Source organism: Rattus norvegicus, chromosome 18, assembly GCF_021556685.1.
Source record: "Rattus norvegicus strain SHRSP/BbbUtx chromosome 18, alternate assembly SHRSP_T2T, whole genome shotgun sequence".
Taxonomy (NCBI): Eukaryota; Metazoa; Chordata; class Mammalia; order Rodentia; family Muridae; genus Rattus; species Rattus norvegicus.
The window spans coordinates 46421036-46441687 of record NC_141551.1 but is presented as its reverse complement, the minus strand read 5'-3'; the positions used below and the strand labels follow the sequence as shown (position 1 = coordinate 46441687).

The 20652-nt window shown below is 38.5% G+C and overlaps 1 protein-coding gene across 11 annotated transcripts in view; it reads right to left on the bottom strand.

Annotated features, from left to right (window-relative positions):
* Prr16 (proline rich 16) overlaps positions 1–525 on the bottom strand; it is a 192162-nt gene extending 191637 nt beyond the window's left edge. For 9 of the 11 annotated variants that reach the window (XM_087593104.1, XM_087593110.1, XM_087593102.1 and 6 more), the window contains exon 1: positions 160–525. Coding sequence is in view for 2 of the 11 variants with exons in the window: in XM_087593101.1 (XP_087449227.1) it covers positions 160–318 (159 nt within the window). In the remaining 9 variants the exon portion in view is untranslated. 11 annotated transcript variants of the gene reach the window in all.
* Between the last annotated feature and the right edge of the window lie 20127 nt (positions 526–20652).

The following is a 20652-nucleotide window of genomic DNA, read 5'->3' as shown; positions in this document are numbered from 1 at the left end:
TCTTCTCGAGTAGCCAGAGCAAAGAAAGTCGGTCTGCAGGCATCCCTCCGTAGTTACCAGGAGTTTGGAAATGCGATAGTCCCAAGCCAAAAGGAGGACCGAAACCCACCCGAGGGTTGCGGGGAGCTCCACTCCCTCCCCCACCCCCGTGCCTCTCACCTCCTTAAGTTCTTTGGCCACGTCCTTCAGGTCGCCCAGGACTAATTCCAGATCCTCCACTATGATCTTGATCTGCTCCTTCACCTTGGTTTTGGACGCTGCCGGCGGTCCCTCGGCTGCGGAGGACGAGGAGGGGTTCCCCTTGGACTTGGCTGACATTCTTCAGTGGGGCGAGCAAGCCAGGTCAGGACAGGCGAGCGAGCGGAGGCTGCTGCGCGCCTGGGTCCCGGGCACTGCTCCGGCCGCTCCCACCCCAGTCTCCCCACATGTCGACTGCTCGGCGGGCAGCCGCGGGTGGCTGTGCGGTGCGCTCGGCCGGACGGCCGCACTGTGGTGCTGCCATCAACTCCCCGAGACGAGGCACTCAGCGCGGAGCTGCAGACGGGCGAGCAGCGCGCCTGCGCCTCCTCCCGCCGCCGCCCGCCGCTCGCGCGCACACTCGCGGGTGGAGAGGGGCCGCGCGGCGCCGCCGGGGGCTGTCAGCTGCACCGCCCTGGGTACATCCTGCTAGGGTTTCTCCTAGACCTCCTCAGAGGTGTCATGGTGCCTGGGGACAAGTTCACAAGTTGTCCACCCTTACATCCTCATTCCGAAATGACCCTATCACCGCAGCCTGCAGCTGTGTGTCTTCACCCAGCCAGCCAGGACTCCTTCGGCTTCTCCCTCCGGCCAAGACCTGGTTTCTTTTCTTAAGGAACTACTACGTTATCAGGATCTAGAGTCCCAGTCTGTAAAGTAACCCTAAATGTTTATTCAGGACCAGGGGATATCCAGCGACCTCCAATCACTGTCTTGGTAACCAAGTTGAATAGACTTCTGTAGTGGGTCAGGATTCGGGGACTGGGGGTGGGGGGACAGAGTTAGGATAGCTCAACACCTGAAATTCTCCAAATACAGTAGTGTGCTGGGAAGCACTGCTGATTACAAAGCCAAAAGCAGATTAGTTAATGCCCTCGCGTCAGAAATCCCCCTTGAGACTGCCTGAGTCATCTTCATGGTGTTCTTATCTATGCCAACTCCCCACCCCCCTTCCCCTCTGGTGACCCATGCTAGGGTATGTTTTTGATAAGGAACATCTCCAGGGAAAGTGTCTTAAGAGCTGGCCTCCAACTTCTTTTCTATAAATGTGCTTCTAGACAAATAGGAAACAACTTTAAGATTATTTAGGGAAAGATACCTAGAAAAGAAAATTAGTAGGCAGCTCATCTCAGGAGCTGCCTGACATCTCATCAGCTCAGGTTTTAATTTCCTTAGTAGCAAGCTCATGGGCTGCTAGCTACTGACCTAGCAGGCTGGCTCTACTCTGCAACTCCTAGGAACATTCTTTTTAGAGGCTTGCTCCTGCCTTAGCTGGACTCCAGCTCTTGATTCTCTCACTTCAAGTCTGGAGAGCCGAGGCCATGCTTCACAAGTGAAAAATACCCGATAGCTCCCCCCTTGCCATAATACTCAATCTTCGAGTGAATCAATGGTCCCTCTGCATAGTTACGTATGGATTGGGATTGGAGGAAATAAAAATTCATTTAAGCATAGATGCTATAAAATGGTGTCAAATCGATGGTAAACCATTAAACAAACAAAGAACACAGAACGAAGGTAGGAAGCAGTTAACAGTAGCCAGGAAACATAGCAGTCAAATAATAAAAGAACCATTTTGCAAACTAGATAGAAGGGGCAGAGAAAAATGTGGAAGCATTAAATGACCAACATGCTGGAGTTCCCTAAGGAGAGGGGAAGAGTTGAGGTGTCCTGTCTTCTTTAGTGTCTTTTTGATTCTTTATGAAGCTATGGCAGTAAAGCCTCTGCTTTTCAGAAGCCACCCCTGGACATTCCAAGTCCCCGATGTTCTTCCAATTCTGAATCTGAGGAAAATAGATGTTAGAGATGGCAGAGGAGAGGAAGAAGAGAAAAGAGTGATCACTCATATTCAAATTTTGAGTCTTGGCCATGAGTGAGGAAGCCAAGAACTCAAAGAACAATGATCTTCGGGAAGGGTAATGGAGAAGAGAAGAAGTGCTTTCCCTGCATATCATGGAGTAATTTTCTCAAAACACAGGTCAATGTTAAGTCACTTGAATTCTCTTTCCCCTACAGATTAAACAGAAACGATCCCAATCCACCATCACAATTTCCACTGCTGCTGCTATTAAACCTGGTTGGTTTAGCTCATAACCAAACCCCAGTCACTCTGAAGCACATCCTTGAACTCATCATCTCCTCTTTTCTCAAATCATGCCCCTGTCTACATCTCTCCTTATTATCCAATTACTAAAAGTGAAAAGTCAAAACTGTTTTCCAGGCCCAAGTTTAACTATAATAGACTCCCTCAGAAATCAGGGTTTGTAATGTTTAAAAAGTCAATTATAGGGACCAAAAGCACACATGCACACCTAATAAGATTTCTGATTAAACATTTCTATAAATGTGCCTAAAAAACCAGTACCAAATATGCACGAGAGTGTTATCCCAGACCACATTATAAACTTAGAGAGGATAACAGGTTTGAAAACAGAGAGGAGTCATCCTCATTTTATGAAGTGATTTTGTGCCCAGAATTTTATATAGATATTTTTCATTTATATAGAGAGTTTCACTTTTATGCCTTGCTTTGTAGCATAAAGAGCCGGATATATATGGGAGATCACTTAGTGGTTGTTCTAAAGTGCGTCATGGGCTTGTGGTTTTAACCCATCACAGCTGTGTCTAAAGATTAGCCTTCAGGAGAAATTCCTGTGCCAACCCAACTATTAGCACTGAACACAAAATGGCACCAAAATACTCCTCCCTGCTTATTTAGTTGGAAACTTGTATTGATACTATTAATTCTACTTTATTTTCCAACATTGACTTTCAAAAAATCATCAAGATTACTCTTTAAAATTTTGCTTTTCATTGTATGTGTCTGAATGTTTTGACTGTGTATAAGTGCTCGATGCATATGCAATGGCCACAGAGGCCAGAAAATAGTGTTGGCTCCGTGGGGCTGGATTCAGACATGGCTATGACCTGCTGTGTGTGCGCTGCAAACTGAGCTCTATAAAAACAGCGAGCTTGCTAAGCACCGAGAAATCTCTACAGACCTTAGAGATTAATTTTAATATATATCCTTTACATTAGCCCATTTTGTTTGTAATATCCCATCTAGCCATTAAGAATATCTGAAGTCTTGAAGCACAAAGAAAAGTTTCATCTTCATTAAAATACTTCTCCCTGGGAGATGAGAGGAGGAAGTTTTAGTAGAGGTAGAAGTTAAGAAAAGACACTGTTGGTATGAACACATTGATTATCAGATGCATCATGCATTTCCTGGCTGTGAATGTCAGACTCTACTACACATATTAACTTGTTAAAGACACAGGTTAGTGATCTTAATCTACTGAAGACCTGACTTAGTAGGTGTGCAAGTGTGTCTGGGAATTTCACTCAGACTTGTACACTTGGAGGTAGTCATACTGTGCAAAACATTGTTGGAAAGATTTAAGCTTCTTTTAGCTGCACTAAGCCTTGTATAAGCTATAAGTATTATTTATCTATTTATTTTATAATGAGTAAAGTAAAACTTTAAGGGTAGGTTAAAGGGCATCTTCAATCTTCACGTACCTAACAAAACAAACAAAGTTATATCTCTTTTGTGTAGTCCTGGGTGACATAGAACTCATTATGTAGATCAGTCTAGCCTCAAACTCATGCAGATTATTACTCCCCAGTTCCAGGGTCAAAAATATATACCACATCATACACCTAATGCGTCCTTTTAATTTATTAACTGATTTAGCATAATAGTTATGTAATAATATACTATATTATTTTATACTCAACATACAGAACTATTGAAAACTAACTTCTCTATAAATACCAAAGAATCAAATGATTGAATAGGGTCTTTTTCTATGTGTTTTCAAATTAATTCTTGTTAAAATTTTAAATGGTTATTCTGGATAAGAATCTAGTCTGAGAAGTACACATTCACTGCATTGGATAAGAAATTGCCCCCATAGAAACAAATAGATAATTTCACAGATGAGTCTAATATAAAAGGGAGTGGTCTCCAGCTGTCTTTCCCTGCTAAACTGTGGCCAGGCCATTTTCCTGAATTTCTGTTAGGGTCTGAGTATTTGTGATCCCCTGGAATCTTAACGGACAATGAGATAGTATTAGAAAGTGGGGCCTTTGAGGGATGATCAGGCATTGATTGCACATTGATTGCTCAGACATTGGGAAATCTTCATAAATGGCATTAGAGTGTTTGTAAGAGTGCCCCCAGAGTACTACACCCCCACCATCATAATTTGAAGCTACCTTTAGAAGGATCCGTTTCTATAAAAGTGGACCTTCACTAGAGACTGTGTTCTCCATAACCTTGATTTTGATCTTCCAGCCCTCACTACTGTGAAACGGTTTTTAAATTTATATAACCATATTGGTTATAGAAAACTTGTTCTAAAATAATGTCTAGTGTTTGTTAGTTGGGCAATAATTTGCTTATATGACAGGAAATTGAACTTTTGCTCAGCTAAAAATTACTTGTGAATAAAGAACTTTTGGCTGAGGATATATGGCTCAATGGCAGAGGACTTGCCTAGTACGCAGGAGACCCTGGGTTCAAGCAGGACACACACACATTTCAAGTAGTTCTTTTACCACTTTCATTCATATATATATATATATATGTATATATATATATATATTCTACTCTTTCTGCACACACACATATACATATACATATACATATACATATACATATACATATACATATACATATACATATACATATACATTTGGCTATAGAAAATAGTCTATAATAATGCCTACTTTATTAGGGATTTACAGAAGAGTAGATATAAAAGGAGAGAAAACAGAAGGAGAGAGAAGGGAGAAGGGAAGGGAAGGGAGGAGTAGAGAGAACAGAGAAGAGAACAGAGGAGAGGAGAGGGAAATGAAGGAGAAGAGCGGGAAGGGAGGGGAGAAGAGAGGAGAAGGGAGAAGGGAATAGAAGAGAAGAGAAGAACAGAGAAGAGAGAAGAAGAGAGAGAGGAGAAGGGAAGGGAAGAGAAATTTATTTAGGAAGGATCATACCAAAAAAAAAAAAACAAAAACAAAAACAAAAACGTTGGACCACTTAAATTATTTTTCTTTAATCTCTTATAAAGTTTCTCTACAAAACTGAATCTTGGTCACTGAAAAGTACAAACTTTTTCTTCACCACAGTGTATCTATAAACAGAAGAGATCGTCACAGCAAGTCCTGAACACAGACACTTCAGTGGGCCACCACCAGGATCAAGGTATGGCTGCAGTGCACAAACTATTTTGGCTGATCTTTTCTTACTCTGTCACATATTTGTGGGACACGATTCTCCAGTAGGTGGCAGTAAAAGGAGTTTTGTTTTTTCCCATCAAGGTCTATAGGTAATAATTTGTGATAGAAGTAACAGGTTTCAACAAAGCAACACTGTTTTCAAAGTTCACACAGAGAAATATGCCACATGAACTAGTGGTCATCCTATTTGGATCAGAAGCCAAGTTAAGGCTGTATAATGATTCATTATGCAGTTGCTTACCCATGCAGCTAAGTACTCCTCCAAAAAGGACGCATTTCACTGGAAAACAAACTCAGTATGTATTTGCCAGATATCCTATGGAGAGAATTATCCACTTAATCTCACAGTTATAGCTTGGCATTTTGAAGGTGTGTGTGTGTGTGTGTGTGTGTGTGTGTGTGTGTGTGTGTGTGTGTGTGTGTTAGTTTCTCATCACTCATGTTTGTTTGGACATTTTACTTCCTCATGCCTCCAAATATCACATCTTTTTAATCTCAGTGTTGGGTACCAGATATCAAATCCTTACTACATGCACAAGCCTTGTTTGATTACTCCCTCCCTTTCGCTCACATTTTCAGCAACTTCTAATCATCCTGAAACCATAGGAAATATTCATGACTTTTTAATTCTCATCATATTACTTTTCAGCCTCAAACTCCTTGAGTACACGATGGCTGTGCCTAAGACTTGAAGAGAGGATTCTTACCTAGGAACCTGGGTGGTATTCCTAAGATATAAATTGTCTGTCTCTACAGCAAACCAATTTGTTAACACTTTCACCTTAATTATTCTGCTCTCTAAATCTGTGAGAACAGATAACAGTTTTACAGTGGTTAAAACCACCTGCGCTGTGAAAAAATGTATTTTTAATTGTATGTTAACTGAAACTACTCAAACCAGATGTGACTTATTCCAGAAGAATTTTAAAATCACATGGAAATGCTCACATTTCTCAGAGTCAGAGATAAGGCCTGAAGACCAGCAATTGGACAAGAATGAAGACAGAGCTTGTATTGTTGGTTTTTGAGGTTCTGTGGAAAGATGAGAGAGAAGCTTGCCTGATCAAGGTTGTGGCTATGGATAGGCAATAGAAAGAACCCATGGGAGTAAACCAGATTGATGTAGTGCCACTCTACTGGAAAAGCCACAGATTTGGAGGGAATAAGAAGCCATCAACCACATGCTCAAATCATCTAATTTAAGTCTTTTTATCTGAAAGTGTTTGCTCTAGTGTATTTTGAAAGACATAAAATATCACCTATAATCAGGTAGTGATATAGATCAAAGAAAAACCTTAAAGAAAATACATATGACATGGTGTGAAGTCAAATGAAAATGAACTGTGCTCTTTTAGGCCTTCAAATGTGTATATAAATGATAAATTATTCAGAGATTACCTACTACTCAAAATGTACAGTAGAAAAATATTCTAATGTTATGAACGCGTGCACTCTGTCTGGTATACAGCAATAACTATACAATATTTACTTTTGATCTTAAAACTCCTAAGCTAGAAATACTGTCATATTGAATATAGTACAAATCCATTATCTCTATTAATATAGAACACTATTTAATACAAATTACATTGTTAATTCAAAGCCACAGGATATCAAAGTAACCAAAATCAGAAGTGCCAATATTTGGTCAAGCAGTGGTCTCTACACTGAAACAAGTAGGTAAAGAAGACAGAAAATTTCATCAACTGAATCTTTCCATGACAGGGTGTGATGACAACAAGGTATCAGAAGAAAAATTTCCATCTTAAGTGCTCCCTGTGTCTCTAGTACTTTAAAATTTTAAATAAAAAATAGATTTAAAACCCTAACTAGTGGCTCTAGAAAGCTATATAGAAGACCTCCAAATTTAATCACACTTGTGTGTGTGTGGGGGGTGAGTGTGTGTGTGTGTGTGTGTGTGTGTGTGTGCATATTGCACCCTGACAATTTCAGTAAATACTTTAGAGAAAATGTTTCTCTAAACAGAATTGTCACCATATTATTTCAAAATTACAATTACAATGTGTATACGTGTAAATATATATAAATGATGGGAATATGTAAAGATCATAATAACAACCATTTATTTAACTTCAATATTTCCACTCTTTTCATAGCATTCTGTTCTAATTATGTCAGATTACTGACTGCACTATATCCCTTTGTATATTTAAAATGGTTTGCCATTTTTGCCATACCTATTTTGATTTTTTAACCTAGCCTGAGTTAGCAAATGCACTATTAGAGATGACAGAAATGTTGCTAAGTGGCAAGGCACAGTCTGTATTCCACAGGGAATTCCTATCAAAATGACCATCACCTATTTTAGTTAGTATTTCATTAAAGTTTTATGAAATTTATTAAGTGTTACCATGCCCAAAGTCCCAGCTCATTGCATTTTTCAGTACGTTTGACAGTTGTTAAACTGTCAATTTAGTATGAGATTCGAAAGTGGTGCAAGCGTTTCCCACAGATGACTGATATGTAGCATCCCTGGCTTGCCAAACACCATTTCATGCTCAGGACTTGAAAAGCCTTCTATAGAGTGCTTCCGTTCTCTTGGGGCGGGGGTGGGGGTATCTCACGGAAAGTGTGGCATATGTATCAGAGGAAAATCTTTAACCTTCATTTTTCTTCATTTTAAAGAACTGTAGAAGAGCTTTCCTTTCTAATTATTGCCAATGAACACTTCAGCAGCAGGGGCGGTGGGATGGAAGCTGGAGGATTTTGCATTTGAAATGGATATTCTGTTGCTGATTTTGGAATGTTGAAGGCCACAACTCCACTAGCATTAGTTGCTTTATTTGGGTGTGTAGATGTAATACTAATTTCTAAAAAAAATATATAAAAATGTATATTGAGAACAAAAAGAGATAATTCTGAGGAATATTTCTAATCTGTGAATTATTGGGTCAGCTCTCACCAGTATGGTATTATATATGGTTTTGTCTTTGTTGTGAAATATACTCTGTGCATCCAGAAATGTGGGACCTGTACTCTTAAAGGATTTGGATACATTCCAGAATTGCTTGATTTCTCAAAAATATCATTTAAAGAAATTATTCTATAGCAGCATTTTTCAAAGTATATTCCAGCCATTTCAGTGGTCGAACTGGGGACAGGTCACTACAAACTACATATTCCACTCATAAGTACAAATATAAGGATAAAATCGGAAAATTTTATCTATTTAGTTTTGGTTTCAAAGCTTACTTTGTTTCGTTTTTTTTTCTGTTTTTTTCTTTCTTCTGCCTCCCTCCTGCACTCCTGTCTTCCTTTTTTCTCCCCCCCCTCTGTGACTTCCTTCGTCCCTCCTCCTCTCAACCCTGGTGACTTCCTTTCTCCCTCCATCACTGCAAATCTCTTTTCCTTTTTCCTTTTACACAACTTGAAAATAACTCTCAAACAGCTTTTATGAAACGCACCTTGGTAAGTACTAAAGTTTTCTCTGATTGTTTTTCCTTGTGTTTTGCTTTTTCAAAGGTTGATTCTTTAAGCTTAAATTACCAAATCTGGAAGGTTTTTGTCCATAAATGTGGTATGCTGCTGGGTAGAGATACCAATTTCAGCAGTATTTTCTATAAATCAAATCTTATTCTACTGTACTCATTCATTCTGAGTTTCTTCTTAAAAAAAAAAAAGCATCCCTACAAATTTTCAAGTTGTTTTCTAATGTAAAATCATCTCCTATTATTCTGAGTCTAACCACATAGAGTGCTGACCTTAAGTGTTTTAAATCGCTGCATCCTCTTCCTCATACTACAAACATAAAGGATAAAATTTATTTACATTTATCTATCTGGCATCAGATCTTTTATGTATAATTGAACAGGATATTTGGAACAGGAAAAGACCATTGGGATACTGCTAACTGATTTGAATTACAAAAGGAAAATAAAATAAAATATCCCATTCTCAACTACAGACTCAGAACTACTCAAGGAATTTCAAAGATACTGGCTATTTCAAAATTTCTGAAGAACAGACATTTCTGGATCCTTGTGGTTTGAGATAGTTTTGTATAACACATACTTGATAATGAATATTGCCCTGACATAAGGGCATGCCAACATTTTATGAAAGAAAAAAAGTTGTTTGAATGTCTGTCTGGAGATGTTAAAAAGTTCCAACATATTCATACAATCAAGAACACCAAAGAAAAAGATTTGCATCCTGTAATTTGTACCTGCACTGGACACATTGTCAGTAGAGTTGCTGAGATTTCTGGACTGCCCAGTAGAGCATCACAGGACTGTGAAACACAGCATTTACTAAGTTGACAGAGCACCAATCATAGGGCTCTCCCCCACAGGTCACCTAGGTGACTTACCACCAAGTGAACAGATAGTAGGGACATTATCAAAAGCAAATACCTTAATAATGTGGTCATTTGTTTTAATTTTCTTCTGACTTTATATTGGTTATAAAGTTACTAAATTAATATCAATACAATATTCACTCCCAATTCCTATAATGATACAAACTGTTTCTTATTTGTGTGATAAAATGAATGTTTTTAAGCATAAGAATGTACTTTGGTCACACCACAAGGGAGCTCATGCAAGACACTGCCTGGATAACAAACACTGGAGGCTGACCTGTCCAGACACCTAGGATTAAAAAAAATCAATAAAATGATTCCTAATGATACTCTGCTATACTTATAGATTGGTGCCCAAGATTCATCAGAGGAATCTTCCAGCAGCTGATGGGAGCAGATGCAGAGACATACAGCTGAGCATTAGGTGAAGTTGCCTCAAATTAGCTCCAGGGGGTCCTTCCCTCAGAGCTTGGGTGAACCCTCCAGAAGTGTATCAAGGAAGAATTATAAGAGGCAGAGTGGTCAAGAACACCAGGAGAACACAGTCCACAGAATAACCCAAGGAAGGGTTACAGAGGCTCACACAGACTGAAGCAGCAATCCTGGAGCCTGCATGGGTCTGCAAGAGATCCTCTGCCAACATGTATGGTCTTTAGCTTGGTGTTTCTGTGGGACTCCTAACAGCAGGAGTGGGAATATCTTTGATTCTTTTGCCTGCTTTTGGGACCCCTTTCCTTCTAGTGCTCTAGGGTGCCTCAATATAGGTTGTCCTGATATTAGGGTTTGTGCCTAGTCTTATTTTAACTAGGTCTGTCACATTCAGTTCATATCCTTGGAAGGCTTGTTCTTGTTTGTTTGTTTGTTTTGAAAGGGCAACGTAAGACGAGTGGATCTAGGGTAAACGGGGAGGTGGGGGAGGGACTCGAGGAGTACAGGGAGGGGAAACTACAATAGGGATGTGTTGTATGAGAGAATTAAACAAAGTCCAAAAAATATTGTAATATATAATATTTCATTAAAATTCAGAGCAAACTGGGAATTATAAAAGTAACTTAATTATTTTGACATCCAGACAATACAAAAATTGTTTCAGTGAAAATTTGTACAATAACAGAATTATGAGACAAAAATGAGAATTAAAAATAACTTATTCTTAAAATTTATTCTGTTTTCAGATTCTGGATCCTGGACACCAAGAACATGGTAGGTTGATGAACTGAAATTTCAGGAAAGTCATCCGAACAGGAATTTGAATCCATAAACTCACATACACTCCTTGCTCTCTCTCACATGCAGTGATTTGGTACAAAAAATTCACTGTGCAAACTCCAAGAGTTCTTCTGTTTTTCAGTTTCCAGATTGGTCTAGGAAACCAGGACTAGGGGAGAATTATTTATTTGCCTAGCACATTGTTTTTAGGAAGGCTCTGGTTTGGCATGAGACACTTGGCAAGGTTGTGAGTTTAATCTTCTACAAACATTCATTTTAAGCATTTTACCAGTAAGTCTTGACTCTGCTTCTCAGAGAAACCACCTTCCTGACTACAGGACATAGAAGATGAGAATACACAGACACAGCAGACAAGGGCTCTCTTAGTGTTACTTTACTTTAAGCCAATAGCTAATCTTGTAGAGCCCTTATGTTTCAGCTTCTAGTGTAGTAATGATGCTAAGCAGCTGCCACCAATCACAGGCAGTTCAGCCACCAGTTATCAGTGATGCTGCCACCGCTCTTCTGCTTATGACTCCTTGTGACCTCTACCTAACGTATCTTTCACTCACAGTTGGGAGAGCGAGGCTTCTGTCCTCACATTTCATTGAGCCAATCAAATAACACTTTCATAAGAAGCTGGTATTGCTCACCTCACAATTTTTCTTTAAGACAGCTACTGGTAGTGTTCAGTATACACAGACACACACACAGACACAGACACCACAGACACACACACACACACACACACACACACACACACATATACATGGAGGGAGAGAGAGAGACTTTGTCTGATTAAATGTTGAGCATTTGATGGCATTTGATGTGCTTAGCATGATCTTCTCGACAGTCACAGCTGATGTTTATCCAATGTTGAAACTTTTAATCGGTGCATTGCCATCAATAGTATTCATGATTGCTGCCTTTTTGTGCTCATTTTAGAATGTCAATAGTAGGAAAATGGCCATCAACACCCTACTTTAGACCTCAACAGAAAAATGACCTGGCCAAGAAGCACAGGCCCTCTTGAATCTCTATCCTCTAAATGCAATGAAGACATACTTAAAGGATTTTTTATTACCTAAATATACAAATTACATGATTAAGGAAATCGGTTTGATTTTAGGTGGCTATCTACTATGGCTAAGGAAACTATTAGGGGAGCAGAAATCAAGACCATTTGGGAAAGAAAGATACCACAGTGATATTATTACCTCACAATGAATCATAAGGAAAATACCATTATAATATGGGAATGATTAGTGTTTCCTCCTCTAAGTCTCCACAGGGATAGAATGTAACTCCAATTCAAATGAGCAACTGAGCACTATTTGTTGGAAAATCAGAAGGTATTGCTATAGACTAAGAAAATAGCCTATACTCTGCTCAAAATTTTTTCTTTTCTTTTTCCCTTTCATCTTTTCCTTCCTTCCTTCCTTTCTTTCTTCCTTCCTTCTTTCTTTCTTTCCTGTTTTTCCTTTCTTTCTTATTGTTGCTTTGTATTTGCTGTTGTTGTTGTGCTGTTTTTTTCAAGACAGGGTTTCTCTAAGTAAAAATCCCTGGCTGTCCTGGAACTCACTGTATGCGAATCTGGCCTTGAACTCAGAGATCCGCCTGCTCCTGTCTTCTGAGTGCTAGAATTAAAGGCATTAACCACCACACCCAGTCTCAAGCTTTTATTAAACAGCATTTTCCATCATTGCTTCATTTCATCTTTACAAACTTTCCCCAGTTAGATGCTACATTTTTCTCTAAGTACCGTTAAGGAAAAGGAACAAGACAGTTTTGTGCCTGGTCACACAAGAGGGCATTCAGTTCTGAAACTGATCCCAATTCTGATACATATGCCCAAATTCTTAATCATTCTGAAGGAAGGTATGTGGGGGAGTGGGGTGATGGGTAGGTTGGTTCTCTATTTGAACAATAGTAGGTATCTAACTGGGGTAAATGCTGCCCTTCTTTTGATTCCAACATCTTGAACATCTTTTATTTAATTTCTAAGCAATTTTCCACTGACCGTACTCCAAATATTCCACAGGTCATTTACTTAATGAACTTGCAACATGTACTCAGAAATGTTGAAGTCCATCAGCAAGTAATCCAAGCAATGAAAGTTCAAGCATGTACGATGATGTCATTATGCAGCCAGGCAGGTCCAGGATAAGGCATAGCCTATCATTGGATGAGAAAGAAGGGTAGGTGGGGAAAAGTCTAGGGAGGAAAGGAATCAAGATGGAGATGACAGAGCAGGATGATCTAGATCCAGGTGGACTAGGTCAATGTTATCTTGTCTAGGTGGGCAGTTTATATCTTTATTAATTGGCAGCGAATATATTGTGGATTGAGAAATTAACTTGTAAATCTAATTGCTAAATTACAAGTTTCTAGAACTTTGATTTACCGGGCTAAAGAGGACAGTGTGTAAAAGAAATGACTGAGAGGCAGTTAGAGCATTCAGATCTGGTTCTGTTGTCCACATGGAGTGAGAACGTTCAAGGGCCTGCAGAACGAGATCAGAACAAGATGTGTGTGTGTGTGTGTGTGTGTGTGTGTGTGTGTGTGTGTGTGTGTGTGTGTGTGCCAGGTGTGGTAACTACCACCTAGGGGACCGCACAGAGAGGGCGGCTAAAAGGGAGACAGCTGGGAGAGGGTGACTTGTGGACTCTGTGGTAGAGTAGAAGCAGGAGTGGAGACAGCTCACTGGAACTGGTAGAAAACGTTCCTTTTTACCATGACAAGAGCATTTATTTATTTATTTATTTATTTATTTATTTATTTATTTTTGAGTTTCTCTTACTTGGGTGTTTGCACTGGTAGATAACAACAACAACAACAACAACAAAGAAACAGTAAGACAAAGGCTGCTTTGTTTGTTTTTTTGCTCCCTTCCATGAATATGCACAAAATTATTTCAGACAAAACCACAATATATCAATGTTTCTCTCCTGTTAATAAGTCTTTACAAATAACATTTTAATTCTAGATACATAGCTTACATTCTGGAAACTCCATATTTATGTAATTGACACTGTTTTTTCAGAGTAATGAAAAATACTTATATACATAAGGGTCTGGAATGTTTTTCTGATGGTCAAACATATTGTTTGAATCACAAAGTTGGTTTCAAAAAACAGAAAATTTTATGATCATACTATTTTTAATATTTCAGAAATTATAAATGCTCTTGTTTATGGAAAAGCAAATAGTTTTTGATATTTTATACATTTTGTTTGTAGTTGTTTGACATACACAGTTTGCCAGAAATGAGCATTGTCTTAGCTAGGGTGTCATTGCTGTGAAGACAAACCATGACTGTGGCAACTCTTATAAATGATATTTCATTGAGGCTTGCTTACATGTTGAGAGGTTCAGTTCATTGTCATAACGTGGCAGTGTCTAGATAGGCATGACTCTGGAGGAGCTGAGAGTTCTAGCTCTTGTTCTGAAGTTAGGAGAATACTGGCTTCCACCCCCACCATAACACTCTTCCTCCAACAAAGCCATGCCCACTCCAACAAGGTCACACCTACTCTAACAAGGCCACACCCACTCCAACAAGGCCACACCTCCCAAATGTGCCACCTCCAGGGCCAAACATATTCAAACCACTCCAATCATATTTCTTTTTAGTCTGCAGGTATTAACATGCATTATTCACTGCTGAATGTATGATGATACACATTCCCAGAGTTTGCCTGAAGTGTCTTTTGAGCACATAGAAATTTAATACCTATGTAGTACACTCATTTTGAGATAGCAAGATTTTAATTTATCTTCTTTGAGGCAATAATTTTTAGATGGCATTTTCTTTGGTAGAAACATTACATCAAGTTCTCTATACATGTCAGTACCTTGTGTGAGGTATTGGATGAAATTAAGGGTATGCTCATAAACTCCATGCGTTTTCTTACCTGGTTTGAAAATTATACTCATATTAATCATGAAAAAATTCTGGATATGATTTTATAAAGGGAAAATTACCTAACACCATGAATTCATATAGCAGATGATAGTTGAACACAGTGAAGAAGCCAGGAGGTTCTCTGCATCCTAGAAATATGCTCTACTTAAGTCAAGCTCTCATTGTACGAATTATCTTTGGATCTTTCAGTGTCTGCCATAAGCACATAGAGGTTGGTGGCTGGGTCAGCTGGAAATAATGGAGAATTCTTCTATTATGCACATTCCTTTACAATCTTGGAATAATGTACCTATTTTATGTACTGTGTATTCAAAGCATCATGTCCAATTAGCTGTAATCTCCAAACTTTCTAAGTTTCTAAGATAGAATTAGGTGGGCAAATCTTTTCTAATTTAAAAAATATTGAAAGAAATAATTGTGACAATTCACCATGGCCCAGATTTTTTTGGCTACTGTTTTTATTTTCTTAATGAATATGAAGGTTATATGAAATATTCCATATATTTAAATAATTTTACTACGAGTGACAGAACATAGGATCCCAATTGCTTTAATAAATGATAAGGAATTATTTTTGACCATCTCCACAATGTTTATATTAAAGCATCCTGACACCACATAATAAAGAACAGCTTGTGTTATACCATAGCAGTCCATCCTTGAATACCCTGCCTGGGTGTCGATCTGTCTCACCTGAAATTAAAAACATTCACTGTTTCTTTAGTATTTATGTATTTGTTTAATTTTATCAAAAACATTTACTAGTTGCGTGTTGTTCCAGGTCCTGAGTCTGGGCTGGCCTGTATGATAATATGGTTCATGCATATCTTTATCTTTGTAAAATCACTGTCTGAGAAGTGCAGATAAGCAAATAAATACGCATGCCTCCATCTTCTGACATATTCTGTAGCAATGTGTTGGCATACAATAGTATGGAGCCCAAAGAAGAACGACATTCAGCAAGTTTCAAGAAGCCAAGTCGCAGCCAACTGAAAGATGATTTTCCCACAGTGGGAATACTCTTTCAGGTGATGCTTTTAACACAGAGTCTCATGTATTACAGACTGGCCATGAAGTTAAAATGATCTTTGATAAACTCCTGAACCGCAAGCAGGGTTGTCTCTGACCCTTTTGACTGCCATTGGATCCCCTTCCTCTAGCTGACTGCCTGGTCAGGCCTTAGTCCTGCAGCAAACTCATGTCCTAGGGCAGGCTGGTTCCCAAGGGGGGAGAGTTTCACCTTTTTGAGGAGAAGGGGAGGAGGGAATGGGGAGAGGGGCTTGTGAGGGTGGGACTGGGAACATAGAAATGAATAAACAAATAAATTAATTGAAAAAACAAACTCCTGAACTCTTGCCTCTGCCTACTGAGGACTGGGACAATAGATGCTTCGCCATTTTTAAAAAATGATATTCTACTACATGCATATGCTACATCCTGCCTTTCCATTCTTCTGCTCTTGGACTGTGTTAAAAATATCCCTTTGAAACATTTTCCCAAGATCCTGTTTTCAGTTACTCAGAAGCACAACTGCTAATTACATAATTTAAATTCTTGTTTTTATTATTTACATATTTCCTATCTTGAACGACTTGTTTCATTGCAGCATTTAAAAAAACTAGTCCTGCATATGTGAGAAAGTGTGCTTCTTTACAGAATTTTTTAATAGAAATTGGTTTTGCATATGTGAAAAAACACAGTATTTGTGCATCTGTGTCTAACTCATTTCAATTAATACGGTGCCTTAAGTTTCAACCCTTTTTCTGCACATGATAAAAACACATTCTTCTTCATGACCAAATAAAATATGTTGTTCATGTAAGGAATGTTTTCTTTCTTTAATTTTTCTTTTCTTTTCTTATACCATATTTGATCATGTTTTTCTTCTCTCTCAACTCCCATCTCCTTCTTTATCCAACCTCATGTTCTTTCTGTCTCAAATGAAACAAAACAAAATGATAAAACTGAGAGAACAGCAATGAGAAAAAATAAAATCAAAATACACTGGAAAAAAAGGAGAAAAAGATCAGTAAAATGATAAATATTAAAACAACAAAAAAGTAAAAAACAAACAAACAAAAAGTGTAGGCCATGTTGTATTGGTCAACTCCTCCAGGACATGAGTCTGCTCTAGAGTGATACTCTACTGGAGAAAAGCTATTTCTCCCTTTCCCAACAGATTTAAATTGCAAATAGCTTCTTGGTAAAGAATAGGGCCTTGTGTCCACTTCCCCTTCTCAGTGCTGGAGTTTTTGACTGTGTTTAAGTCTGTGTAGGTCTTGTGTGTGCCGCCATAGTCTCATTGAGTTCATTTGGGCATAAGTCCTGTTCCGTGGAAACACTCTTTCCTTGGCTCTTAATACTCACAACCTCTGGCTCTTATACTCTTTCTGGCTTTACTGTGTAGATCCTGAGCCTTGAGATAATAATGGCTTTGACCAGGACATCCCATTAAGGACCGAGTGTTCCCAAGACTTTACCATGTGCACATTGTCTTGTTGTGGATCTCGATGTTAATTCCCATCTACTGCAAGAAGAAGTTTATTTGATGAGAGTCAAATGATGCTCTGATCTACAGATTTAGCAATAAGTCATTAGGATCAATTTTATTGCTATGTTCCTATAACAGCCTAATAGTAATGAGATTTTTTTCCCCTAGGCCTGTGGGCTATCTTTTCTCCGGTTCTTTGCCACTTTGGCAGTGTCATACATTAGTTTTATCTCACAGAGAGGGCTTTAAATCCTGTTAGGGTCAAGGAATAGCCTCATAAAACACAAAACCACTAATCTCAGTCAAACAGGGATAGTTTATTAAGCACTTGCCCCAGGACTGATTGTCCAGAGCCAGGGTCCAGATTCAGGAACTGAACTGAACCATGATATTGAGTTAAGATTCTATGCAGTTTTTAATCCACAAATCCACAAAAGTCTGTGCCAATTTGGCTTTAGGGATAGTGATATTTCCTTAGGGACATGTTTTTATTGTATACTTATCCTGTTTCCATTCTTTGGGGTATTCAACTCTAGGCAGGGGACTTGGTTTGTCTAGTCTTCATGTCTTAACTTGCCAACCAGGCTATCAGTTATCCACATACATATTTCTTTCTGGCAAATAGGATGTCAGTTCCTAGGGAGGTCTTGGGAACTTAAACTTTATTAGAACATTATTCAAAATGGAAGTCTTATTCAAAATAGTTTCTTATATTGGTGCAAATGTCTCTCTTATGTTGGGGTCCATCCATTCTAGGGGCAGCTTATAACCAAAAGTATATATATATATATATATATATATATATATATATATATATATATATATGTGTGTGTGTGTGTGTGTGTGTGTGTGTGTGTGTGTGTATGTGTGTGTGTGTGTGTTTGTGTGTGTGTGTGTGTGTGTGTGTGTAGGAAGTGCTGTTAGATGGATGGTTTGGGTCTAAGCTTATTGGAGTAACTATATAAAACAGTTCTACTGACTTCCATCATGATTAGTCCCCAAGGGTTCAGAACATAATAGACTATGTAATCCATCTCAGCTTTATAAAGTTTCCTAGTAACAGAAGAAGCATATGAGAAAGTTTCCTTATAATGATAGGTTATCCAGGTAACAGTTGCTTAGCCTTTACCATTCCTTCCAGGCATTAATATTTTACACAGATCTTAACAAATTCAACCAAAATCTGGTTGTTTGCTTGCACAATATTTATGACACAATATATATTACCAGTATATCTTGCAGGTGAATCACTGTTATAGGTTGTAGGATTTGTAGATGGGTGACACCGGTGATTACCAGGAATACTTGAAGGTATTTAAAAGAATGCATGTCACGGATGACACTTTCAGTTGGGAACCAGCTCAACTTCTGCATGTGTGATGAAATAAGTAAGTTGTGTCTTCAGCAATACAACATTACCATCAGATTACAGACAGTAACAGCCTTGGGAATAATTTGTTGTCTTTGGAGAGATCTGTAAGATTGCCATGGGCAGTGATCCAACAAGGTATAACTCATTCCTAATAGTACATTTTCTTTATACATTCATCTTTTAATTGTCATTTGGCTGACTCTATCACCTGGCTGTTATAAATGGTGTTGCAATAAAAATGGGTGCAGGTATCTTGATGCTGAACTAAAATTCTTTGTGGCAACAATATTCCGAGTGACGAGATGAAAACTAAGCATGAGTTTCACTGTAAAGAAACCAAAAACAAGTCTGGCTAGATGGTCAGAAATGTGCTTGCTGTCTACTTTGACAATCTCAGTTTGATCCCTATGATACGCCTGGTAAAAGCTGGAACCAATCCACAAGCCATCCTCTTCTTAAGGTACCTTCCAATCTTCACAGTATGGAATTCCAGTAAGAAGACATTCAAAAAGTTTTGGGAATTTTTTAAAGGCTTTTTGAAGGAGTCAACAGGTTATTGGCAGATGAATTAAAGGCTTCCCATGGTAGAAATAAACCAACCCATTGGTTATTGTTGTTTAAATATTATTTCTTCAAACAAAGCTTCATGTATAATAAACTGGTCTGGAACTCAATATGTATCTAGGAACAACCTTGCTTTAAGTTCTTCCTGCCCCTATCTATCTAGGATTGAGTTTATAGATGTATTAAACCATACCTGAAGACCATACACACAAACACACTCACAGGTCAAAACACTAGACAATTACATGGGAAAAAAGAGTAGCAAAGAAAATGCAGTATGTTAATACATCTTGAGATGAAGTTTTCAAATAATATAAAAGGCTATATTTCACATTAACGTTTCTGCTGTCATCAACTTTCTTTGAGACTTGTGGTGGCTAGTTTTCTTTGTCAATTCCACTGGATATAGGATCACGTAAGATACCTGCTCATGTCCTTGAAGACATTTTAAGTAGGGTTTAACAGAAGAGTGGTAGCCTGCCTTGGATGTGAGTAAATAAGGAAAAAGAAATAGCAAAATGAGCATCCATGCTCTCATTTCTGCTTCCCAACTGGAACTGTGGCCTAAGCGTCCACAGCCACCATGATCCCCCAGCATTATGGACCATATTGACTCAATCCAAGAGCCAAAACAAACCCTTCTTTTTATAAGCTGTTATCATCAAGAATCTACCATACCAATGTGAGACAGGGAGCTAATATAAGAGCAACTGCTGATAAAAGGAGTCCCATGGTGCCAGGCTTCACAATTTTCTATGGTTAGGCCAGAAGGTATATTTTACCCCAAGGTCTCCTTGTCCTTCATAAAAGAATTATGATTGCAGTTATAATTAGTAAAGTTGCTTAATTAAGTTAGGCATTTGCCAGACATCAAAGATGATAACATAAACCAATTGTTTGCCAGTGTAAGTTATTAGTGTAATTTACTTTATATTAAATAGACAATTAAATGTGCCAAGTAAAGCAAACAAATAAACCTCCCTTTCCACACCCCCAAGAATCCCTTGAGTGCCAAAGCTGCTCACTAACTCTCCACTAGCTTTGAACTTCACAGTCTGAGCAAGTTGCTCTGTTTTATATTATGGAGACAGACAGACTTTATTCAGGGAAGCACTAATAAAGTTCTGAGCTACCTAGAATGGCCATACCTTCTCTACTTCACAGCAAATCTTCTCAAATTGTCTCTGTGTTATAACAGGGCCTAAGGACCATAGTGGCAAACTTGCAAAGTTCCTCTTCTCTTCTCTTTCATATAGGTTTCCTCTTCAATGGTGGGGGATTAACATCTTTTT